At 33.5% G+C, this 21,360-nt stretch overlaps 1 protein-coding gene across 1 annotated transcript in view; it reads left to right on the top strand.

The window, feature by feature from the left end:
* LOC124366297 (Ca(2+)/calmodulin-responsive adenylate cyclase-like) overlaps positions 1 to 20,135 on the top strand; it is a 241,918-nt gene extending 221,783 nt beyond the window's left edge. The window contains exons 24-27 of the mRNA XM_046822724.1: positions 196 to 1,443; positions 10,801 to 10,903; positions 11,249 to 11,432; positions 17,523 to 20,135. Coding sequence (XP_046678680.1) covers positions 196 to 1,443; positions 10,801 to 10,903; positions 11,249 to 11,432; positions 17,523 to 17,815 — 1,828 coding nt within the window. The 3' untranslated portion in view covers positions 17,816 to 20,135. The remainder of the gene's footprint in view (positions 1 to 195; positions 1,444 to 10,800; positions 10,904 to 11,248; positions 11,433 to 17,522) is intronic.
* The last annotated feature ends 1,225 nt before the right edge of the window (positions 20,136 to 21,360 follow it).

Raw genomic sequence — 21,360 nt, 5'->3', positions numbered from 1 at the left:
TTATATACATAGACTGAGTCCAAATTTGATAATAACTATGATAATAATAGTTGCACTTTATAATAATACCATATATAATTCTATATATTGGCATGTTATTGCAACTTTATACCTAACTATTGTTTTAATGTTGTGACACCATTCATGTTCACTGTGTGAAATAATTGAATAAAGATAATTCTGATTCTGGTGTAGGTACGCGCCACCTTGGCCTAGAGGAGGAGGGGTGGGGGGCAACTCTACAGTAAGTAACAGTGAAGCAGCTCCTCGCAACCACAACAACAACAGCAACAGTAACAGCGTGCCGCAGCGGAGACAACCCCCGGAGCCGTACCTGAAACCTCTGCCCAAACCCCCGCCTCGGGCCTCCCCTGGCCACCGCCCACGTCAGCCTTGGCTGCAACGTCACTACTCGGACGAGAGCCTGCAGGGCTCAGGACTACACTGGTCGGGCAACCCTAGGGTTCACTCCTCGGCTGACGAGATCAGCTCGCTCAATCACTCTCCCAGCATCAGCTCCAGCGACGAAAGTTACAGCCGCACGACAGATGCCTCCCCTTCCCCTTCACCTCCACCACCACCCCAGGCCAACCTCCAACAGTGGCTGTTCCCTTCGGACATCCAAGTCAACCCGTGTTCCTCACCTGAGAACTCTCCTCGGGCTTCCCTCGACTACATCCCTCCCCAGTGTTACCTGTCCAACAACAACCCGCCGGAAGTTACCAAAACCCCACTTCAGGACACAACCCCGAGTTTACCGTCTTCACGGAGTTTCTCACCGGGCAAGAATGGAAATAATAATGGCAGTCGAGGTAGCGGGAGAAGTTCAAAGTTGCGGGAATCTCCAAGGAATGTACACAGAAGTAACTCGAGCTCGACTAGCTCTCGTAGGACAAATAATTCAGATAAGATCCCGCCCTCGACGCTGCTGGCTCTGGCGGCCTGTGGGGACAATACTCTGGATTCTCACGGTGTGACGGTGGATTCTTACCGCGGTGACACTTGTGGCAGTTTCGAGTACCAACGTGCCAAACACCGGAACAAACGGGCTCCCGGCGGTAGTTTAGAGAAGCACACGGAGAAAAGTGCCAAGGACAATGGGGAGACGACGTCGTCGAACAGTGCCAAGTCCTCGATGAAAAAGGACGGCTCGAGTCAGACAGATTTGAAGATGCCAGTTGTGTCGGAGAAGTCGACGTCGACTCCGGGTTCGGACAATCCTGTGGTGGACTTTGAGAAGCAGATCAGGAAACTGCTGGACGAGCAGAGCGTGTTGCGGACTGATGAGCCGGCGAGGTACGTACCACAGCCGGAACCTCAGCCTGTACCACAGCCAAGGTTTGTACCGCAGCTCATCTCCCCCAATATGGCCTGCATCACGGAGCTGGCCCAGCAGCAGGAGAGGAGCCTAGGTCTCGGTCCTCAATCACCAATCAGCGTCAGGTAACTGCACTGTATATTTTCCAATTTATTTCGTTTTTCCAATCCAACTACGACTAATTGACTTCAAAACCTTTCAACTTCAAGTTGTAAACTTGCATCTGTGTTAACACAGCAAGAATGAATAAATCAGTTTTAAATTAAATGACAGGATATTTTTCTTGCCAGTGCACTCTCTGAAATAATATTATCAGTATAATATTAGTTCAGAGAGTTGACCTGTCTTAAACTCAGTAACCATCTAGAACAACTTAGAATAAAAATAAAGAATTTAATTATTTTCACAAAAAAGGTCACATAAATGCTGCATAGTTTCACAACTTTAAATACTATTTAGGACTAAAAGTCTAAAGAAACTCATATAAAAAATGACACACTTTAGTAAACTCTCTATAACAATACATATTTTATTACTTTTATATTTTAAAATCCTATTTTCTCTACAAAAAATTAGACACTTTATTGATGTAAATAAATTATTAAAGAAACATAATCTGTAACAAGGATATTGAAACCTTTATGGTATTATAAATGTAGTAATATAAAATTAATTTATATTTATTTTTTTATTGTTTAAAGACACCAAGGTTTCATAATATATAATTGAAAAACATTTAAATTAGAAACAACAAAACAAAAGATGCCTAGAAAGATTTTGATTACTCTTTTTTCCTGTATACACCAATTTTCCACATGATTATGCCATACTACAATATTCATTCATAGACACAACTGTTCTGCACCACTGTAATAATCTGTGGTAGAACTGAATGGTCTTACAAGAATAGGCAAGTTTAAAAAAAAAGTATCAAATTTTAAGCTTTCATTTCATACGTATGAACTCCAATAAACAGATGAGATTCAGAAAACTAAACAATTTTGTTTTACACGTTTCCAAAATTTGTTGTACTGTTTTTTTTTTTTTTTTTTTTTTTTTTTCAGAACTGTATATTAAACATGTTTTGAACAAAATGACTCTAAATTATTTTTTGTAAATTTCTGCCAATCACTTGTACCATCCAGAATTGATTTTAATTTATGGAATTTATAAAGAGAAGTGAACCTAATACTAAACCCTGCAAGAGACTGTAAACAAATTGCGCAAATTTATCAGAACTGTAAGTGTTTAGTGAATAGCAGACTTATTAGATCTATATAATTATCCAGGTCAGTGATTTAAATTAGCTTCTGTTTGAATTTAATTATTCTAGAGCCATTTGTAAACAAACCACTGTATTAAAACATGCCATTAACTTTATCAGTCATAATTTATTATCGTTGAGGTCACGATTTCTTTTAATTTTGTTGATAATGCAGGTAATAGTTTTGTGTAAAATCTATATAAATAATTAATAAACAGTATTTTAATCAACTAATTACTCAATATAATGGAAAATGATAAAACTACATTGTAATGAAAAGGAAAGGAATGAAAACTGCTGCATTTCATTCCATAACAGTTTTTGTTCAATTAACTTGTTTGTGATGCTTTACTGAAAATGGGTCACTGATGAATTAACTAGTTAAGCAACATTGTCTTATTGTTAGGTTCTTTGTCACGTCTAAAATAACAGAGAACCTTGAACTAAATATCAGTACCTAGTTTCCTGTTGATGACCAACAACAATTTCTTTTTTTGTTTTGAAGGCAGTAAATCTTAGTGGAGTGTAATATTTTGTTTAAAGGCAGAGCTGCATTGCTTACGTAATTCCCATTAAATTTTCAGTTTCATTGAGTAGGCCAAAGCCAGTTAAATTTGACGGTTTGTCAGGGATAAAAGTTGTATAAATGGCAGTACATGTGAATGTTTGCCCCTTCATAAAGATACGTCTGACAATAACAATGACAATGGTGTGCCATTATTTGACGTTATTATTATAGAAGCAATGCGTCAGGTGATCTAGGTTTTCTGAAATCAGGCTAAATTCATTTTGAGGGGTACAAATTTATAGTGGCAATTATTATTATATATTCACTTTGAGGGTCATTAGTAAAAAGTGCAGTAAAATAAGTTTTAAAACAGTGAATAACATAACAAAATACTATTAGACAATGTAACAGAAGGTTTTAAAGTAATCCGAAATAATAGAAGAAAAAACTGTAGGCTGAAGTAGAAAGCTATTATGCACATACTATGTGCAATTTTGCAGATAATTTGCCACATTATTTACACTGTTTAACTTCACTGATAAGGAAGAGTTCACTATGGTGAGAATTTGTGTTTCCTACAACTACTTTCTTTCTTCTGTAAGTTAATCATTCTCTTATTGATAACAATGTGTAAACAATACACAAGTAGATAAAATCATGTTCATAAAAACGAGTTTTTTACTAAGAAAATATATCTACTAAAGTAGTGTAAGTATATTAACCACGTTATTTTAACGTAAAAATATATTTTATTTTTCTTTCCACAATAAATATTTTTATGAAAACAGTGATTAATATTGCAATATTCCAGTAAATCTTAAAGAATAGTATACCTATTATTACAATATTCTAGATTTTTGGTTTCTTAAAGGCTTGCATAATATTCACAGAATGGAGTGTAATATATGTGGAATTAGAAGCTGTTTGGAGGAAAATATGAGGCAGCAAAATACAAAACCATTGATCTTTTTTATACAAAATTAAAATAATGATTTATGTGACTAAAAATCATGGGGGGCAAAATATTGTAGATATAGTAGTCTGTCTTCTGAAGACATAAGTGTGCAGCTGTCCTTTATGCTTGCTAAATTTTATTTTTAAATTATTGTTTGTTTTATTCTCTTCTCTTGCCTTTTACTATTTCTCTACATACTACTGCTTATTGCCATTCTTTTCTTGGATGAAATTATTTATTTCTCTCATTGCTTTCATTAAATTGGCGTAAATTATGTTTAAACTTTCTTTATTATTTTCAAATATGAAAATAAAATAAACTGTCCAAAATAAATCTCTGTGTCCTATCATAAATAATTGTTGATGTTTTGCTCATTGGATTCTTCAGATAAGAGAAGTAAAACTGCTATAATACTGTCTTGTCAACTTGTACAACTAGAAATAAACTCTGGATTGTAAAGTAGGTAATTTGTATAGATTTTTGAATAAGGTATCAACTCTTCAGAGACCGTCCAAACATTATACACAGCCAAAAGACCAGAGTCATTTGAGCGATTTTGTATAGTTTTACCAATTAATTTGATTGTAACTCTATATTTAATGTCAATTAGCCATGAGAAGTTTATAGACTGAGTTTTTTATTGTAGGAAATAAAATAACAATAAAAATAAGTATTTCTATTCACTATCAGGAAATTAACTTAACTTCATCTATTCTTTATCTGTTATCCGTTCTTCTAATATTTAAAAATATTATTACCAACTTCAGTCAACATCTGACTGAATCTTCATAGCATTCATAATTCTTTTGATCAAATTTACGTACACAGTAAAATTAAAAGTTTTTGCAAATAATAACAAAAAATACCCACTTATAAAATTATATATTTTTGCTGTTGTAATCGCAACAAAATTGTTTTCACAAAAATGTTGTGTTATTAAATTTTTGCTACAGAATATTTATATTTAGAAAAATGTAGCCTACGTAAATTGCAGATCACTCAAATTTTGTTTCATCATCGTAAAGTAAAACACACTATCTATATTAGCAATGGAAAATAACTAAGCAAGCAAAGAAATAATGTAAGAAGACATGACCAACTGTCAATGTCAAGTTCAAAAGAACAAGGAACGAAATACTAGCTGTCTGTGTTTGCTGGCAACAGTTATTTAGAGTGCACAGAGTATAAAAGTTATTTATATCTCTTTCATAACCGGGCATAAACTCATTGAAGTCGTTGTTACATTTGGGTGCAATGGTTAGTAGTTACAACTCAGATACTATATAATATATCTCAGTATTTTTATGTGATTTACTCAACCACATAAAATGTACTGGACCGATTGTACTGAAATTTGACATGGGTGTTCTTAGGATCCCTGATGAAGGAAGAAGCCTATTCATATTTCAAAATTCCCTCCAGGTTACGCCCCACTGGTTTCCAAAGTTGCATTACAGCAAACAAATGTTATTAATTGAAAGAGCCTGTTAAATGTTATCAATTGTTCTGTATAAATATTGTATTATGGCAGCACAACCATATGTTTAATTAATTTAACCACTATTTTCAATTAGTTTACATTTATAGTCTTGAAAGCATAGAGTAAGCTTGGTAGTAACGACACTTTTAATTTCAACCTCTTCTGCAACCACTATTTTGAGTACAGAGTACAAAAATATCTAGAAAAGAAAACAAACTTTTAGTCAGAATGTACTTTTATTGTACATTTTAGCAAGTAATATTCAGTGCTTGGTCAGTACTGTAATTCAGATATAAAAGACATACTATCAAACTTTTAAAAGAAGTAAGCTTCTCAGACCTGTGTATGAGGTGTGGCTAGAAAATAACCGGATTTGTATTGGCGGACCTAAAGAACAAACGCAATAAGGTTGAAATATCGCATGGCCGGTCACATGACTCCCCCTCCCACCCCTCCAAGAGTTTCGTCCGGCTCCCATACTTATTCCGCCCATAGCATCAACTTATAAGTTATAAACACCTTTTATTTCTGTGTCGGAAAAATGTTGAGTTTCCAGAAAGATTAGCGTGTGATCATCGAATTTCTTTTCAAACTTAGAAAATCTGCAAGTAAAGCATTTGTAATGTTACAACAAGTGTACGCTGACGACTTTTAATATATGCTTTGGAAATCCCTTTTTTCTAATTAGATAAAAAAGCACGAGTGACAAACAAAATTTAAGGCCATGATGATTGTGTTTTTGAATAACAAAGGGATCGTGCACATTTATTGGGTACCGGTGGGACAGAGAGTGAATCAGAATTACTACTACATTAGTGTCTTGACTACACTATGTGAGCATGTATACGGAGAAAATGGAAAGATTTGTGAAAAAAAAGTCATGGATCCTTCTCCAGGACAATGCTCACAAACTTTGTCAGTGAAGACGTTTTTGGACAAATACAACGTCCAAGTTTCAGATCATCCACCCTACTCGTCTGATTTGGTCCACTGTGACTATTTTTTTTCTTCTTAAAGTCAAGTCATCTTTGGAAAGAACGAGATTAGAGAGTGTTGAAGTAGTAAAAGCGATGGAAGTTGTGAACAGGACTATAGAAAATTGTCTTCAGCATTGTTATGCACAGTGGAAAATTCGCATAGAGCGGTGTAGAGATCGAGGAGAGGTGTACCTTGAATTAACATCAAATTGTAAATATTTGTAGTTAAAATTTGTTTTCAGCCTCAGTCCGGTTATTTTCTAGCCATAACTTGTATGCATATTAGACTTTCTTGATCGGAAAAACAAGGCAAAATCGATATTGGCGACGGAAATATAATTCACTTGAACCAGAAGTGTTTATACACGTACAAAGTCCACAAAATTGTGTGCGAAGCCGTGGGTAACTACTAGTCTATATGTCGGTACAATTTTTTCAGATTTTCTTCTTGATTTAAAAATAGTAGACTTATTTGAATAAGTGCCTTTTAAAGTTTGAATGTTTACCCTTGACCTAACAATAACAGTAACGCCATGTTCAGTCTCTACTAACAGGGATCTTCATCTGTTGGTTGGTATGTATGTGTTTGTACTAATGTGTTTTGTTTTCTGTGTTGTGTTAGTGTTAGCTGTTTTGTAACATTGTTTCACTTTGTATGAGTTGTTTGGCACCAATTATGTTCTGTTGCAAAATTGTATTTGTTTTCTTTGGACTTCTTCTGGTAACTGTTTTGTATACAAACTTCTTTTGCTTGTTAGCAATACTTCATTGCAAGTTTCTGTGTTAGGTAATTACCTTAACTGACTGTGACAAAGAGGTAAGCTGTCTTCTTCTTCTTCTTCTTCTGTAATACATTTACTACATTCTCTCATTTTTAGAAGTATATCACACTTCTTGAAAAAAGAATTTCTGATAACATCTCTTAGGTTGGTTTTCATTAAAGTGAAACTTTTACCACTCAATAATATTACTTAAGGTATTTTAGTTGTATTAACGTTTTGTTTTGATAACTTATTTACAACTATAGTTTATTTAATTACAATGTGATTATTGTCCAAACGTTCACTCAAACTTCTGTATAAGATTTTCTATGAGTAAAATTTGCACAATGGCCTGTTAACTTTTCCAGTGTACTATCAGATGTAAAAAATGTCACTTCAGCAATACTGGAAAAACTAACTGCTGAGTTTGCACTTTAAAATTAAACTAATTTGCTTAATTGTAAGTATTGTATTAACCTGACTATTATAGTATTTGTTTGTAATAAAAACAAAATAAATAAATAGATATATGCCAATTAAATGTATACTCTCAAACAGAATGGTATTCTTAACAATTTTATTTACCTTATGTAACATCTAGACTTTGTTTCAGTCTTACTACACTCTCTGTTTAGCAATAAATTTTCAGGATTGTTAATTAGTACTGCTGTTCTAAAGATGGTTCTTAAACTCATGTGTATGTTTTGAACTACTGTATCAATAAATAAGTTTATTTCCAGAAAACAAGTAATCACCGGTGAAAGTTGCTCATTCCATGAATGATAAGTCAGTATTCATTCAATCATTATTCTCACTAATTCCAGAGTAAAATTAACATTTGTTGTTTTAATTTTTCTGGGATGACGGAATATTTAGGAAAGAAGGGTTGGAACCATCTGTTGCTCAGATGCCATGGAATAGAATCTCAGGAGGTCGTAGCTTTATTCTGCCCGTCCTCATGGGCCACTGGCCTGTGAGAGGATCTCATCAAACATAATAGGGACAGAGTTGATACAGTACAAGGTCGATGGTATGATATAAAGTGCTACGGTCACAGACAGAAACCTGTGTTATCTCTAACTCAGATCTAAAGTCCGATGTCTTAGAGCCTTGGCCATCAGCTTCATAATCTAGTTCTTAATAGTTGACACCTTGAAAAAAAATAGAAGACTAGCACTATTATGGTCCATCCCAGTTGAAGTACAGGAAGTGGTGGACTCCACCAGGGTCTGGCTTCTTTTGTTCTCTTAGGACAAGAAGCTGAGAAATTGCACTTAGTCCTAATAGGACCTTTGTAGTACTTCCGGAGTGACAGGATATTCTGGATGGGTAAGGTTGGGGGTTGGGGCCGCCTCCTGTTAAGATCCATGAGAATGGATTTTGGGCATTAATCTCAGTCGTGTTCTTGGGAGAATGGAAGCAAGCTTTGTACTATCAGCCTCTCCAGTAAAAAACCTGGGAATAACTATCAACAAAAGCCTGGGATGGGCTGATCAGGTGTCACTAATGTGTAATAGGGTTTTTGCCTGTATACATGGCCTCAAGCGATTTGCACAGTACTTGCCGTTGGATGTTAGAGTGATGTTGGTGAAAACTCTAGTTTTACCTCACTTCAATTACTGTGACGTGGTGATCAATGACATGACTGTTGACCTTTCTAATAAAATTCAGCGTGCACAGAATTATTGTATTCGGTTCATTTTCAACTTACGACGTGATGATCACGTATCTCCTTATTTTGAGCAATTATCCCTATTAAAATCCAAAGAACTTAGAGATCTTCATGTACTTAGTCTGTTGCACGCACTAATCCACAATGGTTGTCCAAGTTATCTGGCCCAAAGTTTCGTTTTTATGTCTGATATTAGTGCACGTAGAACTCGTAGGGGTGCATCTTTATTATCAATTCCAATTCATAGGACAGCCTTATATAATAAATCTTTCACTGTTTCCGCATGTCGATTGTGGAACGCCCTCCCAGACAACATCAGAAGTATTGACAAGAGCGATCGCTTTGGGGCGGAGGTTAGGGCCTTTCTGCTGCGGGCTCGGCGGGAGTGACGGTTGGTGGTTCTTGTGGTCACACTTGGGGTAACTGTATGTAAGTTGCGTGGATGGGGAATGAATGCTGTTAGGATAGGATAGTTTTATTAGTTGCCTGTTGTATTAAGAGATTTCTGTTAGAGTTTAATCGACATGGTTTATTTTAATTATAATTGGTATATATATACATTATTATGTTAAATCCAATATGTAAGTAACTATTAAAGTGATTTAGTTTACGTGTCACTTACAATGTATGATGATGTGTGTATAGGTATGATTATATTTTACTTTGTTTGTTTTGTTTGGAGGTTAAGTGGTAGAGAGGACTTTTAAGTCCTAACTTCGCCTCTGTAAATAAAGTCATTTTTCATTTCATTTCATTTCAGTCAAAGAGAAGGTGGCATGCTCTTATATATAGGCTAGCAACAGCCCTTAACACTTAAGGTGCCCCACCAACTCCAACAGTCATTTCTTGGAGTAGACTAGACATATCGATCTACCCTTGCACCCCAATATCTGGAAATTTGCGGTTAGTGATATGCTTCTGGACGTCAATAAGGAAAATATAAACCAGCCAGAAATGAACTCTCCTGTGGAGGGTCTGGCCTCACTACACGGCCTTTGACACTAAGGACACTATCCTCCACAGTAGACAAGAACCGTTGACTTAAGTTACACTTACCTAATCGGTATTGTAATATTACTGTTAGTGACTTACTGCTCATACATTGAGTTAGTATAGTGACTTACTGCTCATACATTGAGTTAGTACCGAGTAGGTCCTACTAGACAGGTATAAGCAAGCCAACATTGACCTTCAGAACACTTGCCAAATATGCTATTTGAAATATAATTTAAGTGTATTTGGGTGAAAGATCAAAACTGAAGTTACAGTATGACAGCATGAAATCAAAGCTGTGAGGTGACATTTTGAAATTAAAACTTAAAATATGTGGAATGAAAGGGAAAAATCTAACATATATGTACGTGGAATGACAGCCTGAAAGCTAGGGGTATGTGATGTAACATTTTGAGACATAAAATGCTGTATGTGAAATGATAAATTGAAATTTGAGGTAAGGGTATATTATTTGCTGTCGCACATAACATGGGCTGACTAACAAATCGGTTTTTTAAACATCCACGTAGTACATATCACCGCAGTCAACAACACTTCAATGTGATAGCTCCTGCAAAGTGTTCCACAATGTGTAAAACTCATGTGAAGAGTCAGGAGATGATCAATACAGTTTAGATCCTACTTTTAACGAGAACCTGACATAATGATCACAATTTGACTTTTACAACAACAAAAAATACCTGTAGTTCTTAGTGAAATGTAGAGGCCGTTTCGGGGGCTAATCTGAAGATTTTGTGAAAATTGAAGTTCACTTGAGGATACAACGGAATATTTTATTTTACAATACTTGTTTTTAAACAAGATACTATTTCAGTGAATGTAAAAATATGATGCCAATGTGATGCCTGTAGGAAGGAGAGAGAGCAGACTGAGAGTGAGGAGGATGAGGAGAGTCGAGAGAACCAGAGGTTCGAGGAGGAAGAGAAAAGGATAGCGGAGGAGGTGGAAAGACAGGTATGTTATGTAACACTAATTTATTCCACTGATCCACTGTCAGATTTTTCACTGTATAGAAATGTCCTATATGGTACCATTCCTATTAAAATAAATTTTGTACTAATTTTATTCAAAGATCAGTTGATAGTCAAAATCAACATGCATTTTGAAGTTATTACTGTATTAAGTGATTATGTATTTCAACTAGGTTGTATGTAAATTTTGCTTAAAATAAATAACTGGGATTGAATTCGGAGTAAAAATACTATTTCTTTAAAGAAGTTTATTACTCAAATTGAAATTAAAGGGAAAAAAATTGGCAATTACCTTTTTGACGGAGGACTAATGAATGGTGACTGACAGGAGGCAGCGGTCAGGAGGATCCTGGAGGAGTCGAGTGTACACCTGGAGTCGGAGTGGAGCGACGAGGAGGGGGCAGTGAGTGAACCCCTCCTTGCCGACAGAGACAGTACCGGCTACACCACCGATGATCCGGCACTGGAGAACATCTCCATGATACACGAGGCTGGTCTAACTGATGCTGAAGGTAAGCTACACAAGGCGTTTGACTACTTTATACCATAGCATCTGTATGTTTCCATCTGCCGTATCAGCTTTGGGCCTTTTAGGGATCTATTTGATTAGGTAAAGTACAAGAGAATTATTCTATTGCCATTAGGCAACAGTGTGCCAAGCCACAGCAGGAAAAACTTTGATGATAGAGTTATGTAAGGATAGAGCTTTTTGGAGTTGGAGCCATCCGTAAATACATCATCGTTTTTCACCAGTTTTCAGACCCTTTCACCCTCTGAAAACATGAACAAGTCGCCTTGCATTCATATGCTTTTCTATACATAAGATCGTGGATTAGAACTTCCATCCTGTTAGAGATGTGACAACCATTTAATTCTTTAAGTTTTTGATGTTGAAATGATTGCCCTTCACAAGTTCTTAAGCTACACAACCATTGCAATGAGTTTACGACAAACTTGAACAATACCATTGCACCTGAAAACTATAATCAGTTCATGATTCTGCATTTAGCTGTGAAAATCTGAACTTCGAAACTTTGCTTAAAAATTAAGTTTTTGAAATAATTTGGCATTTTGGTTTAACATCTGTTGACCGATGATAGTTTATGAGAACAGGTTTTTAGAAAACGCTAAGTTCGATCAATGTCAGGTGTCAGGGAAAACCTTATCATAATTACAAACAGAACAAAGAGGAAAAGTTATAAAATACTATTGATGTTTCACTTTATGCTTCATCACTCAAAGGGTTAATTTCGGTTTATCCATCTAATGAGAAGGGTGAAAATTGTGAGGATAAAGTCATGAATCGTATGTTACAAGTTGTCTCTTATTGCACAATTATTAGCTTGTATAGCATGCGATATGTATCTTTACATTTGTAGTCTGTGATAGTGCCCAAATTCTGTTGTTTTTTAGTAGGAGTGCAGAAAATTATATCTTTCCAAGTTAATCAGTGTTTTAATTTTTTGGTTACAGATGTATAATTTCTCTAATATTACATGGATTCTAATATTCTCTCTCTTTTACATGGACTTTTTACATATGGTTGTTTACGCTTGCGTTCACAGCGCAATTGTCTATTTTGGTTAATCAAATATTTGAAAATTACAGTTAATTATTATTATTTTGCTCTTTGGAGTTTGAGCAGAAATTTATCACTATTTTTGATGCAGGAAATAAACATTGCATTTGAATTTAAAATTGTGATTGCTCCTTGGTGTAATTAAATTTTGTTGATTCTCTTAAAGTATGGTGAAAAAAGAACTACAACAAAAAATGTGCAAACTTTTGCAATTATTATACTGTTGTTTCATTCACAATAAAGATTTTTAATCTGTTTATAAATATTTACTGAAATCTGCTTAATCTTTTATTTCTTCTCCGTTCAAAACTTATTGCTTTGTTAAAACAATTTGTGTATCTTGTACAAGTTTTTTTTTTTTTTTTAGCCTTTCAATTCCATTTTGCTAGAAAATTGTTTTTTTCTGTTTATTTGAAACTAAAATATTTGTACTGTATGTTCTGACTTGTTTTCTTTTTGTTAAGTTTGCTACCTGTTGAAATCAGAATGTAATTGGTGCTGTATTATAAAAGTCAAAAGTAAGGATAACTCTGGAAAAACACAATTTTAATTTAATTGAATAGTTTAAATAAACACAGTCTTAACCAAATAAATTTTGAGACATTTGAAAAAGAATCAAAACACATGTTATGGTGTAGAAGTTATAAAATGTCCATAGGTTTATGAAAGAACCAAAAACCTATCTGTATTGCCTGTTTCTCAGCCTACGCCTGTAGAGTAAATTTGGCTTGAAATGTCTCTTCAGTGCGAAGATATTTTTTATCACATTTCAGAAGTTTTCTAGTCAAAATTCCTGTAGCTGATAGAATATTAGTGTTATACAAGTACGCAGTACACAAGTCTAAACATTTTCAAAGCCAGTATTATTCGTATTTAGGTCAAAAATGTCTTTAATTTTACACCCAATAAATAATTTTTGCTTCATAAAAGAGTTACAATTGTTTAAACCACTATTTCTTGCCACTTCTAGTTTTTTAATTACTACCAAAAATTGTAAAATTTTTCAGAAAACTATGATAGAGAAAAAAAAACCATGGATATAAAACACAAGTACATTTTCATGGTTGTGTCCACCATGTAAATTTATTATAAAAAGGTTTAATTTTCCTTACACCGTTTGTGATCTACATAGATAGGGCCTACCCTAAAGTCATGAACATTTTGAGAATATTACGCCATTTTATCAAACACCTGTACAAAAATTTCAGTTCAATCACTTATGAGTATTTTCATAACTATAAGTAGTAAGGAGAGTTATGTTGTATAAATTTAATATGTGTATTAAAGTAGTTTAAATTTTGATTAACTCAATAGGAGTGAATTAATGTTTTTATAGAAACTTCTGATGAAGGGATAATTGTTTCAAAACTGCTGACATAAACTTAGAGCATTCGTGCAACTTAGGGTTAAATGTACGGTAAATTAAAGTTATTTTGCTAATATTTTTTCATATGTCATATGGTTACAAATGTAAATGTTATATTTAGAGAGTTTATGAACACCCATGTAAAAAAAACCTCTAGAGTTTATATATTCTAGGGGTAAATAAACCTTTCTCTGCATGAACAAGGTTTCTTTCTTTCTTTCAAAAGCTAAAGGGCTCTCAATTTAGTTCGCACAAATAAATCTTTTTTACTGAAACTGGAGGGCCTCATAACTTTTTTAGTCAGAATCTTAAATAAAAATACGTACACCATGCATTTTGAAGTGTGCAATGATGTATCTTATTCTAAGTGCCTAAAACAATTTTTTTATTTTCAAGATTATAAACTTAAGATAAAAATAAAACTACATATTTACTTCTTCAATATAAAAAATGTATACATTCCTTACAAATTTTGAAAGAAAATATGTTCTACTGAAGTGTAAATAAAATATATTAAAAGTTATTGTGTACCATAATGCTATAAATACCAAAATTTTACATATACATACATAGAGTTGCTTTTAAAAATTACTGTTTCCAATTAAAAAAACTCCCTTAAAACATAATGAATTTTACAATAGTTTGAAAAAATAGCTCCAGTAAGTTCACCACTGTACTCCTAAAATTGCTTAACAATGTAAAGCATGGCATTTAGAATCCTTTTCAGCATTTACCTAAAAATGGCACATCCTTGAATGGCATTGCACGTTTCATTGTGCACAATAAAAATCAGTTTACTATTAGCGTTTTGAAAATAACATTGAGACGTTTAATCTTTTCTTACCCATTAAATATTTAATTTGTGATGAATAGTGGCAGTGTATAGATAGATGTATCTATAGTGTGTCTATACTTGAGCACTGTCTGTGTCTGTGTTGGTGGCAGGTCAAGAACCTAAGTCTGCCGAGACTCCCCACGTTCCGTATGTTTCGCACCAGAAGCTTTCGTATTCACTTTTCTCTCTTTACCTAACTTTTGTTATGTGCACTAATTTGTTTGGGAAGCAGCTAGAGTAACATAGAGCAGCCTGTAGTGAATCAGCAGCAAGCCTAATCACCATTTGGGACTTTGCTTTAGAAACGTGTTTGTTTATTTTGTATCAATTGGCAGTGTTTACAAAGCTTCTTAACCTAGCTAGACTCAGCAATTTTCGTGAATAGCCGTCTTGAATCACTAGCTTCATTAGCAATAGTGATAACCTCTTCAGTAAAATTTGATATGAAAGAGAAATCACTTGCGTAGTAACTCATGGACTAGATCTGTTTCGTAGCTATATAAATATTTAGATGAAAATTATTTTCAGCAGCAATTAAAATAATCTTAATTTTACATTTTGACCCTGAACTTATTTGTCTTTCAAATACCCTTATTATGCCAAGGCACCATTAGTGACCCCTGAGCCACTTCTATATGTGCTGAGCAGTATCAAAATGCTGTTGGCAAATCAAGAACCTGAAAAAAAAACAGCAAATCAACAGGAATAGATCATTGTTACTATACACAGTTTTCTTTGTACATTAATTTATCAAATACACCAGTACACATCAAGCCTCTAATTTATAGCCTTCAAGTTGATAGTGCAAGTTTTCAATAGTGACTGACTTTAATGGTTGTTTGGTTCATTGTAGTAGGTAGAACCATTATTATAATAATCATATAATTCATGAACGCTCTATAATGATCCAGTAAAATGAAACATGTTTTACAAATCGTGGAATTAAACAATGGCAGTGAAAATTTGGTAAGCATTTAACATTCACTTGTGTTTTCATAACTCGAGTTTTAAAAGTTTACATCATTTTTGCTTGTGGCTGTACAGTAGTTTTTTTTTATTGTTATGACTTATGGTCTTCTTATTTTCCTTATTTTATGTTTATTATATACACTAACTCATGAGAGCAACTTAACTGTGTGTACAGTCATTCGAATTATGGTATAAATTAACGGATCATTAAGTTTAATTTTTTCGAATAGTACTTCTTTTGTCAAAGAAAGTTTTTTAAGTGGCAACATTATAAATTTGTTTAATTTTGGTAGGAAGAGCGTTTTAAAGTTTTATAAGCTACAACTAGGGCATTAACATTTTGCTTGAATCAAGTAAGCATGTCCAAGTTCATTGTTATAAAGTAAATATTGTCCTTCATATAGTTCATATTTTAAATATTTAAATTCTAATATTCTTAAATTCTCATAAATAGAAGACGCATGAAGATGTGTTTGAAGTAAAAGTCATGATTTGTAAATATTTTTTCCCACATTTGAAGGTAGTATCACGTCTGGTACAACTCCCTATATTGCAAAATTTAAAAAAAACATTGCTTGAAAACCTGTGAGATTTATTATTACAGCAGTATGAAGTCTACAAGTTAATGGTCAGTTAGAATTTCTAAAACTTTTATGATATTTAATAAATAAAATTTCTAGTTTCTAACCTAAATGAAAACTGTGCTTATTGTTTTTGAACTTGACTTGAACGGGAACGTTTTCGGGCCAGTCTTAACTTGTTAGTTATTAGTAATGCTGTGGTTTCATCAGCATACAACTTTGGTCAGTACATTTATTGATATATCTGTAATATATATTGAAAACAGTAGAAGACCTAAAATTGACTCTTGAGGAACGCCATCCACAATTTTTCTCCAACTAGAGTATTTTTCTTTTGAATCAAAACTGCTCTACTACAGAAATGGTCTTATTTTTAAAGATGGCTAACAATTGGTTGTAAATTAGGACAGCCAACAGATTCTGTCAACAGTATTTTTTCAACAGAATTTAGAAAATAAGGTAATAATGTACTGGACGTAATTACCTGCAACTTTGAGGAACCTTTTTCGTATGAAGGCTTACTTCAATTTTGAATAAAATATTCCTTTATTGAAACGATAATCAATGTAAAAAGTGGCTTAGAAATGTTAAAGACAGTTGGTTACATTGACATACTATATCTGGAATTGATTTATTGGTAATAAAGTAATCCCATCTGGAAGAAGAGCTTGGAAGACTTGGGACTTGGGAGCTTGTAAAGAGTATATGCAAAACTCACTTTCTATAAGTTACTAGCTGTTTCCCGCAGCTTTGCACAATTTTCCTAAGCTTTGCCCATGTATGAGCACTTTCTGGTTTAAGTGAATTATATTTTCAATACCAATTTTGAGAGTTTCCTTGTTGCCACGATAAAGAAAATCTGTCAAAAGTGTATGTTTATAGCCATTGTACACGCACATATACTTTATTATAAAGTGATCTAATACTCAAGCTTTAAGTTCAACCATAAATTTATTTTAAAGACAAATACATTATAACAGTGCCTTCAAATATTTGTTGGCTATTTAATATACATAACTGTCTCGTAATTGCAGTTTATAAAGTGCAGGTGCTTTGAAAACTTTTATCTTTTGCAGCGCCGCCTCGTGACGAGTTACATCAATGGGCACAGCACCTAAACCTTCTCCGTAGAAAAATACATGTACATAAAAATTTTCATAATGATCGTTAAATAGTTTCTGAGTCATATATACAAACATCCTCTTTTTTTTAATAGACTACAATAAAATTTGTAAGTAATTATTGGTTAACAAATGTAATTTGTTGTAACAGGAGCTCTGAGTGATGTGAACTCTGCGCTGTCAGGAGGTTGTCACGACGACGGAGACAATACATCGCTTTCGTCTCGCGCCTCGTCGCGCGTGTTCGACTCAGACGCAATGCTCAGCGTGGACTCACTCAGTGCGCTGTTCGACTGTGAATATGACAACTACAGCGAAGACCTGCGGTACTACGCGGCGCACACCACGCCTGACATCACCAGCTTGGCGAACATCCGGTCGGTCAGCGAGAGCATCACACGCAACTTCGGCCAGCCACGCAGTGAAACGGACAGTGACATTTAGTGTTAGTGAATGTTCTTGTGAATTCACCCAGCTCTGGCTTCCCAGCTCATATCCAGTATAAATCTTGTAGACATCGCTGAGTGCGTTCATTAAAGTGCCAACTGTAGCATGAAAAATATTGAGGAGTGTGTTAATTTTTAAAAAACACTTAAGTTTATTCAATATCTCTGTCACACAAAGTTTACAGACTTTCATAATCCTTTTTTGATGCCAATTTCCAATTTTTTAAGTTCAATTCCTTTTGGTGGATTAAGTTTAATTGGCGATTTTTAAACAAACTTTCAACACTTAATAGTGTTTTCTTATTACATTTAATGATCTCTGTAGCTTTACTTCAAATCCTATAACAGGTTGTAACAAAATTCTTTTTCTCTACAGATTTGAAATTACTTGTCTCTACATATAGGCACAACTGTGACTTGAAAACTAGAACAGCAGATCTTAATAATGAGCATACATCATAAAGCATTAATATTAGTAGGGATTAACACTATTAAGGATTAAAACACAACTCACTCATATATACAAAGGTGAATTTAACGTGTTCACTGTAGCGAAAGTGCCAACATCATAAAATATGTATACATAAGTTTTATTGGATTGATATTATTGGTCTAAGAAATCATCGTTTCACATTAAAGTACGTATTTATACGTGTTGGGCAATTAGACAATCCTAAGCGAACGTTTTAAAAGTCAAATTTAACCTGGTATATCTGTTAGAAAGATATCACATTGATTAATTAAAAATTTATTTGTTAGCGTAATCAATTCTGTGTTGAGTGAATATTCCAGTGGATGATTATGTGATTTTACGGATATCAGCTGAGAAGCGAGAGTTTAGATTTTCAAGTGGTGCAGTTTTGACCTTGAACATTCGGGGCAAACTTGTAAATTTTCTATAAGCTTAGTATTTATTTAATTAGATTTGATTAACAAATTATGTATCATTCAGGCAGTACTTTCTCATTGAATGAAGTCAGTGAACTCCTCATTAGTTAAGTTTTTATACGAATTTCTAAGAATACATAACTGTATACTTGGTGTAACTTAATGAAATTAAGTTACATAATAGAATAAATAACGATATTAATTTTTTGAGAGATTGAAGTGAAAATAAACTATATATCTCGACAAAAAGAGCCTGTTGCAGTTCTTAAAAATGAACTATTTTTATTATCAGTAAGTAAAGCTGTGAAATTTCCCAGAACGTGGTCAGAAGAATCCAAATACTGTTATCTCAGGGGCAAGGTTTAAATTCTCTTTGTATTAGAAATATTAATAACCGCATTCTATTAACTCCAATCACATTTCAATTAGGGGCATACATAAGTGAGTTTTTCGAAAGTTGGGATGTGAAAACAAGACATTACTTCCTCCAAAGTTCAAAAATAAATATGGGAAGGATTTTCTCTCGCCTTTTAATTTTTTAGCTACGTGAATTTTAAGTAAGTGAAAATTATAAATCTGTACTTCCTGCAAAATTGTAATTAAAATACCACTTTGAGTTACTAATAATGGTTTCTTTTAACTATTATTACTCAAATTTTGGATTCTTCCCAGGCCATGTTGTTGAAAAAGTCTGCTCCTGTAACAATCGTCCGAGGAGTGTCTGATATCTAATTTAAAATGGATCAGAAACTACTGTCTGAAAAAACAGTATTTATTTAACTTTTACGGGTGTCCATTTGTGTAATTGATTATGTAATTAGAACTAAGGAGACTTTGAGAAAATTTACTATCTTAAGAATCAGCTTTGACTATTTATATAAAAATGCAATTTTAACGAGTGATTTACAGCTTCAAGTAAGATCGGTACCTGTTAGGAATATTGTCAAATCCAATTTTTTAATATAGAAAAAAATGTTGTCAGTGAAAGTAAAAAGGAGTCGGTCGCAAATGTAATAGAAATATTTCAGGGTGCTTATTACTGCGATTAATGTATGTATTTAGGCCATTCTCTTAGTTATTGAATGTTGCGTTTGCTCAGTCACGGAAAGGAGAAAATTGTAAACTGTTCCAGCTCATTCATTGTTCTTGTTTCATTTTAATCATATGAAACGTTTCATGTAATTATTTGTTCATTATTTCATTATGTATGTGTTTTTCATCAGTGTGAGTAAAATATCTTATTGTAGGTCTAAAAAATGTGCTGTTTCTATATGTTATTTATTATTTTTATAATTTAACAATGGTAAATATTTATAACAATATCCTGTCATCCTCGTTTACTAAACCATTATGTACCCAAACAATTATTTTCTCTATGATGATTAAAAAACTTATACTCACATTGTAGTGACAATGGACAGAACAGATAACTCGCTAATTACTACTTACATTCTTCTCAAAACCAGAGAATATGAGTAGGTAACACATGCTTAACCCTTTGGCGTCGGTGGTATTTGACTCGGGCCGCCCTTAAGCAGCGGTGCTCTACAGATCTGGACGGCAGCAGGAACCATGCATAAATCTCACGCTCCGCGCACTGCTCTAGTTTAACGTATCTCACTTATTACTCAGTTCATTGGTTCGAAACGGATGATTTCTTGTAGAAAACTAAAAAATTACTAATATTTGAGCCAATCAAACATACTTCTTGACAAATTAATTATTTTGATGACCTTGGATTACTTTTAATGGTGTTGTTTTTTTTTTTCTTAACAATAATACTAATAAGTACAGAAAAAGGTTGTAGTTTGGATAAGATTCAAAAATTTATCAAAGTTCCTTTATAAAGAAAGTATGAATAACTTGGTTATGTATAACTAGAATGTTCAGCAGATTATTTTAGTTGTTGTTTACATGAAAACAAAAAAACAGTTGAACATAAATTGCATTTATGTAAACCAAAAAACAAATTAGAATTTTCAATGTATTTTTTGAAACAAAATCCTTAATCATGTTGGCAGTGAAAATTTGATATAAAAAGTTTTATTTAAAATCAGGTAAATAAATAAAGAAACATAGAATTACAGTACGGGAGACATCACGTATATTATGTGTCAATCAACTACCAACACGCTTTCCTGGCCGACCCCAAAGGGTTAACCAATTTTGGTTGCATATTGATAATAATTTTTTTAACTTGTATGAGAGCACTTAGTAGACTCTAAAACGGATTAATTTTTTTAGAATGGCACAAGTTATTTGAAAATTGTAATTTATAAGAAAGTAGGTAGACTTATTATTGCTATTGCCAGTTAAATTAAAACGTCTGTCAAAGTCTCTGATCAGAACCTCTTTATTTAAACGCAATGTCTGCTACGTTATCAATTTGTGCCTTATTTTTGTCAATTAAAATTAATTTGAATTTAACTCGCCTAAAAATTTACAAAATGTTATGGTCTTCAGTTAATTTTTTATAAATAATTAATTTACCATAATGACTGTTTGTTTATTATAAATAATTTTGCATACGTCGATGGACACCCAAACGTTTTAGAAATGTTTTTATACAAAGTAATACATGACAAGTGTTTTGAAGTAGTGTAGAAGTTGGACTGTGTTGTTACAAGGCACGCTGCCTGGTGCGACAGAGCAACA

The sequence above is a fragment of the Homalodisca vitripennis genome, chromosome 7 (assembly GCF_021130785.1).
Source record: "Homalodisca vitripennis isolate AUS2020 chromosome 7, UT_GWSS_2.1, whole genome shotgun sequence".
NCBI classification, from domain to species: domain Eukaryota; kingdom Metazoa; phylum Arthropoda; class Insecta; order Hemiptera; family Cicadellidae; genus Homalodisca; species Homalodisca vitripennis.
This window is presented reverse-complemented; position numbering and strand designations above follow the sequence as displayed.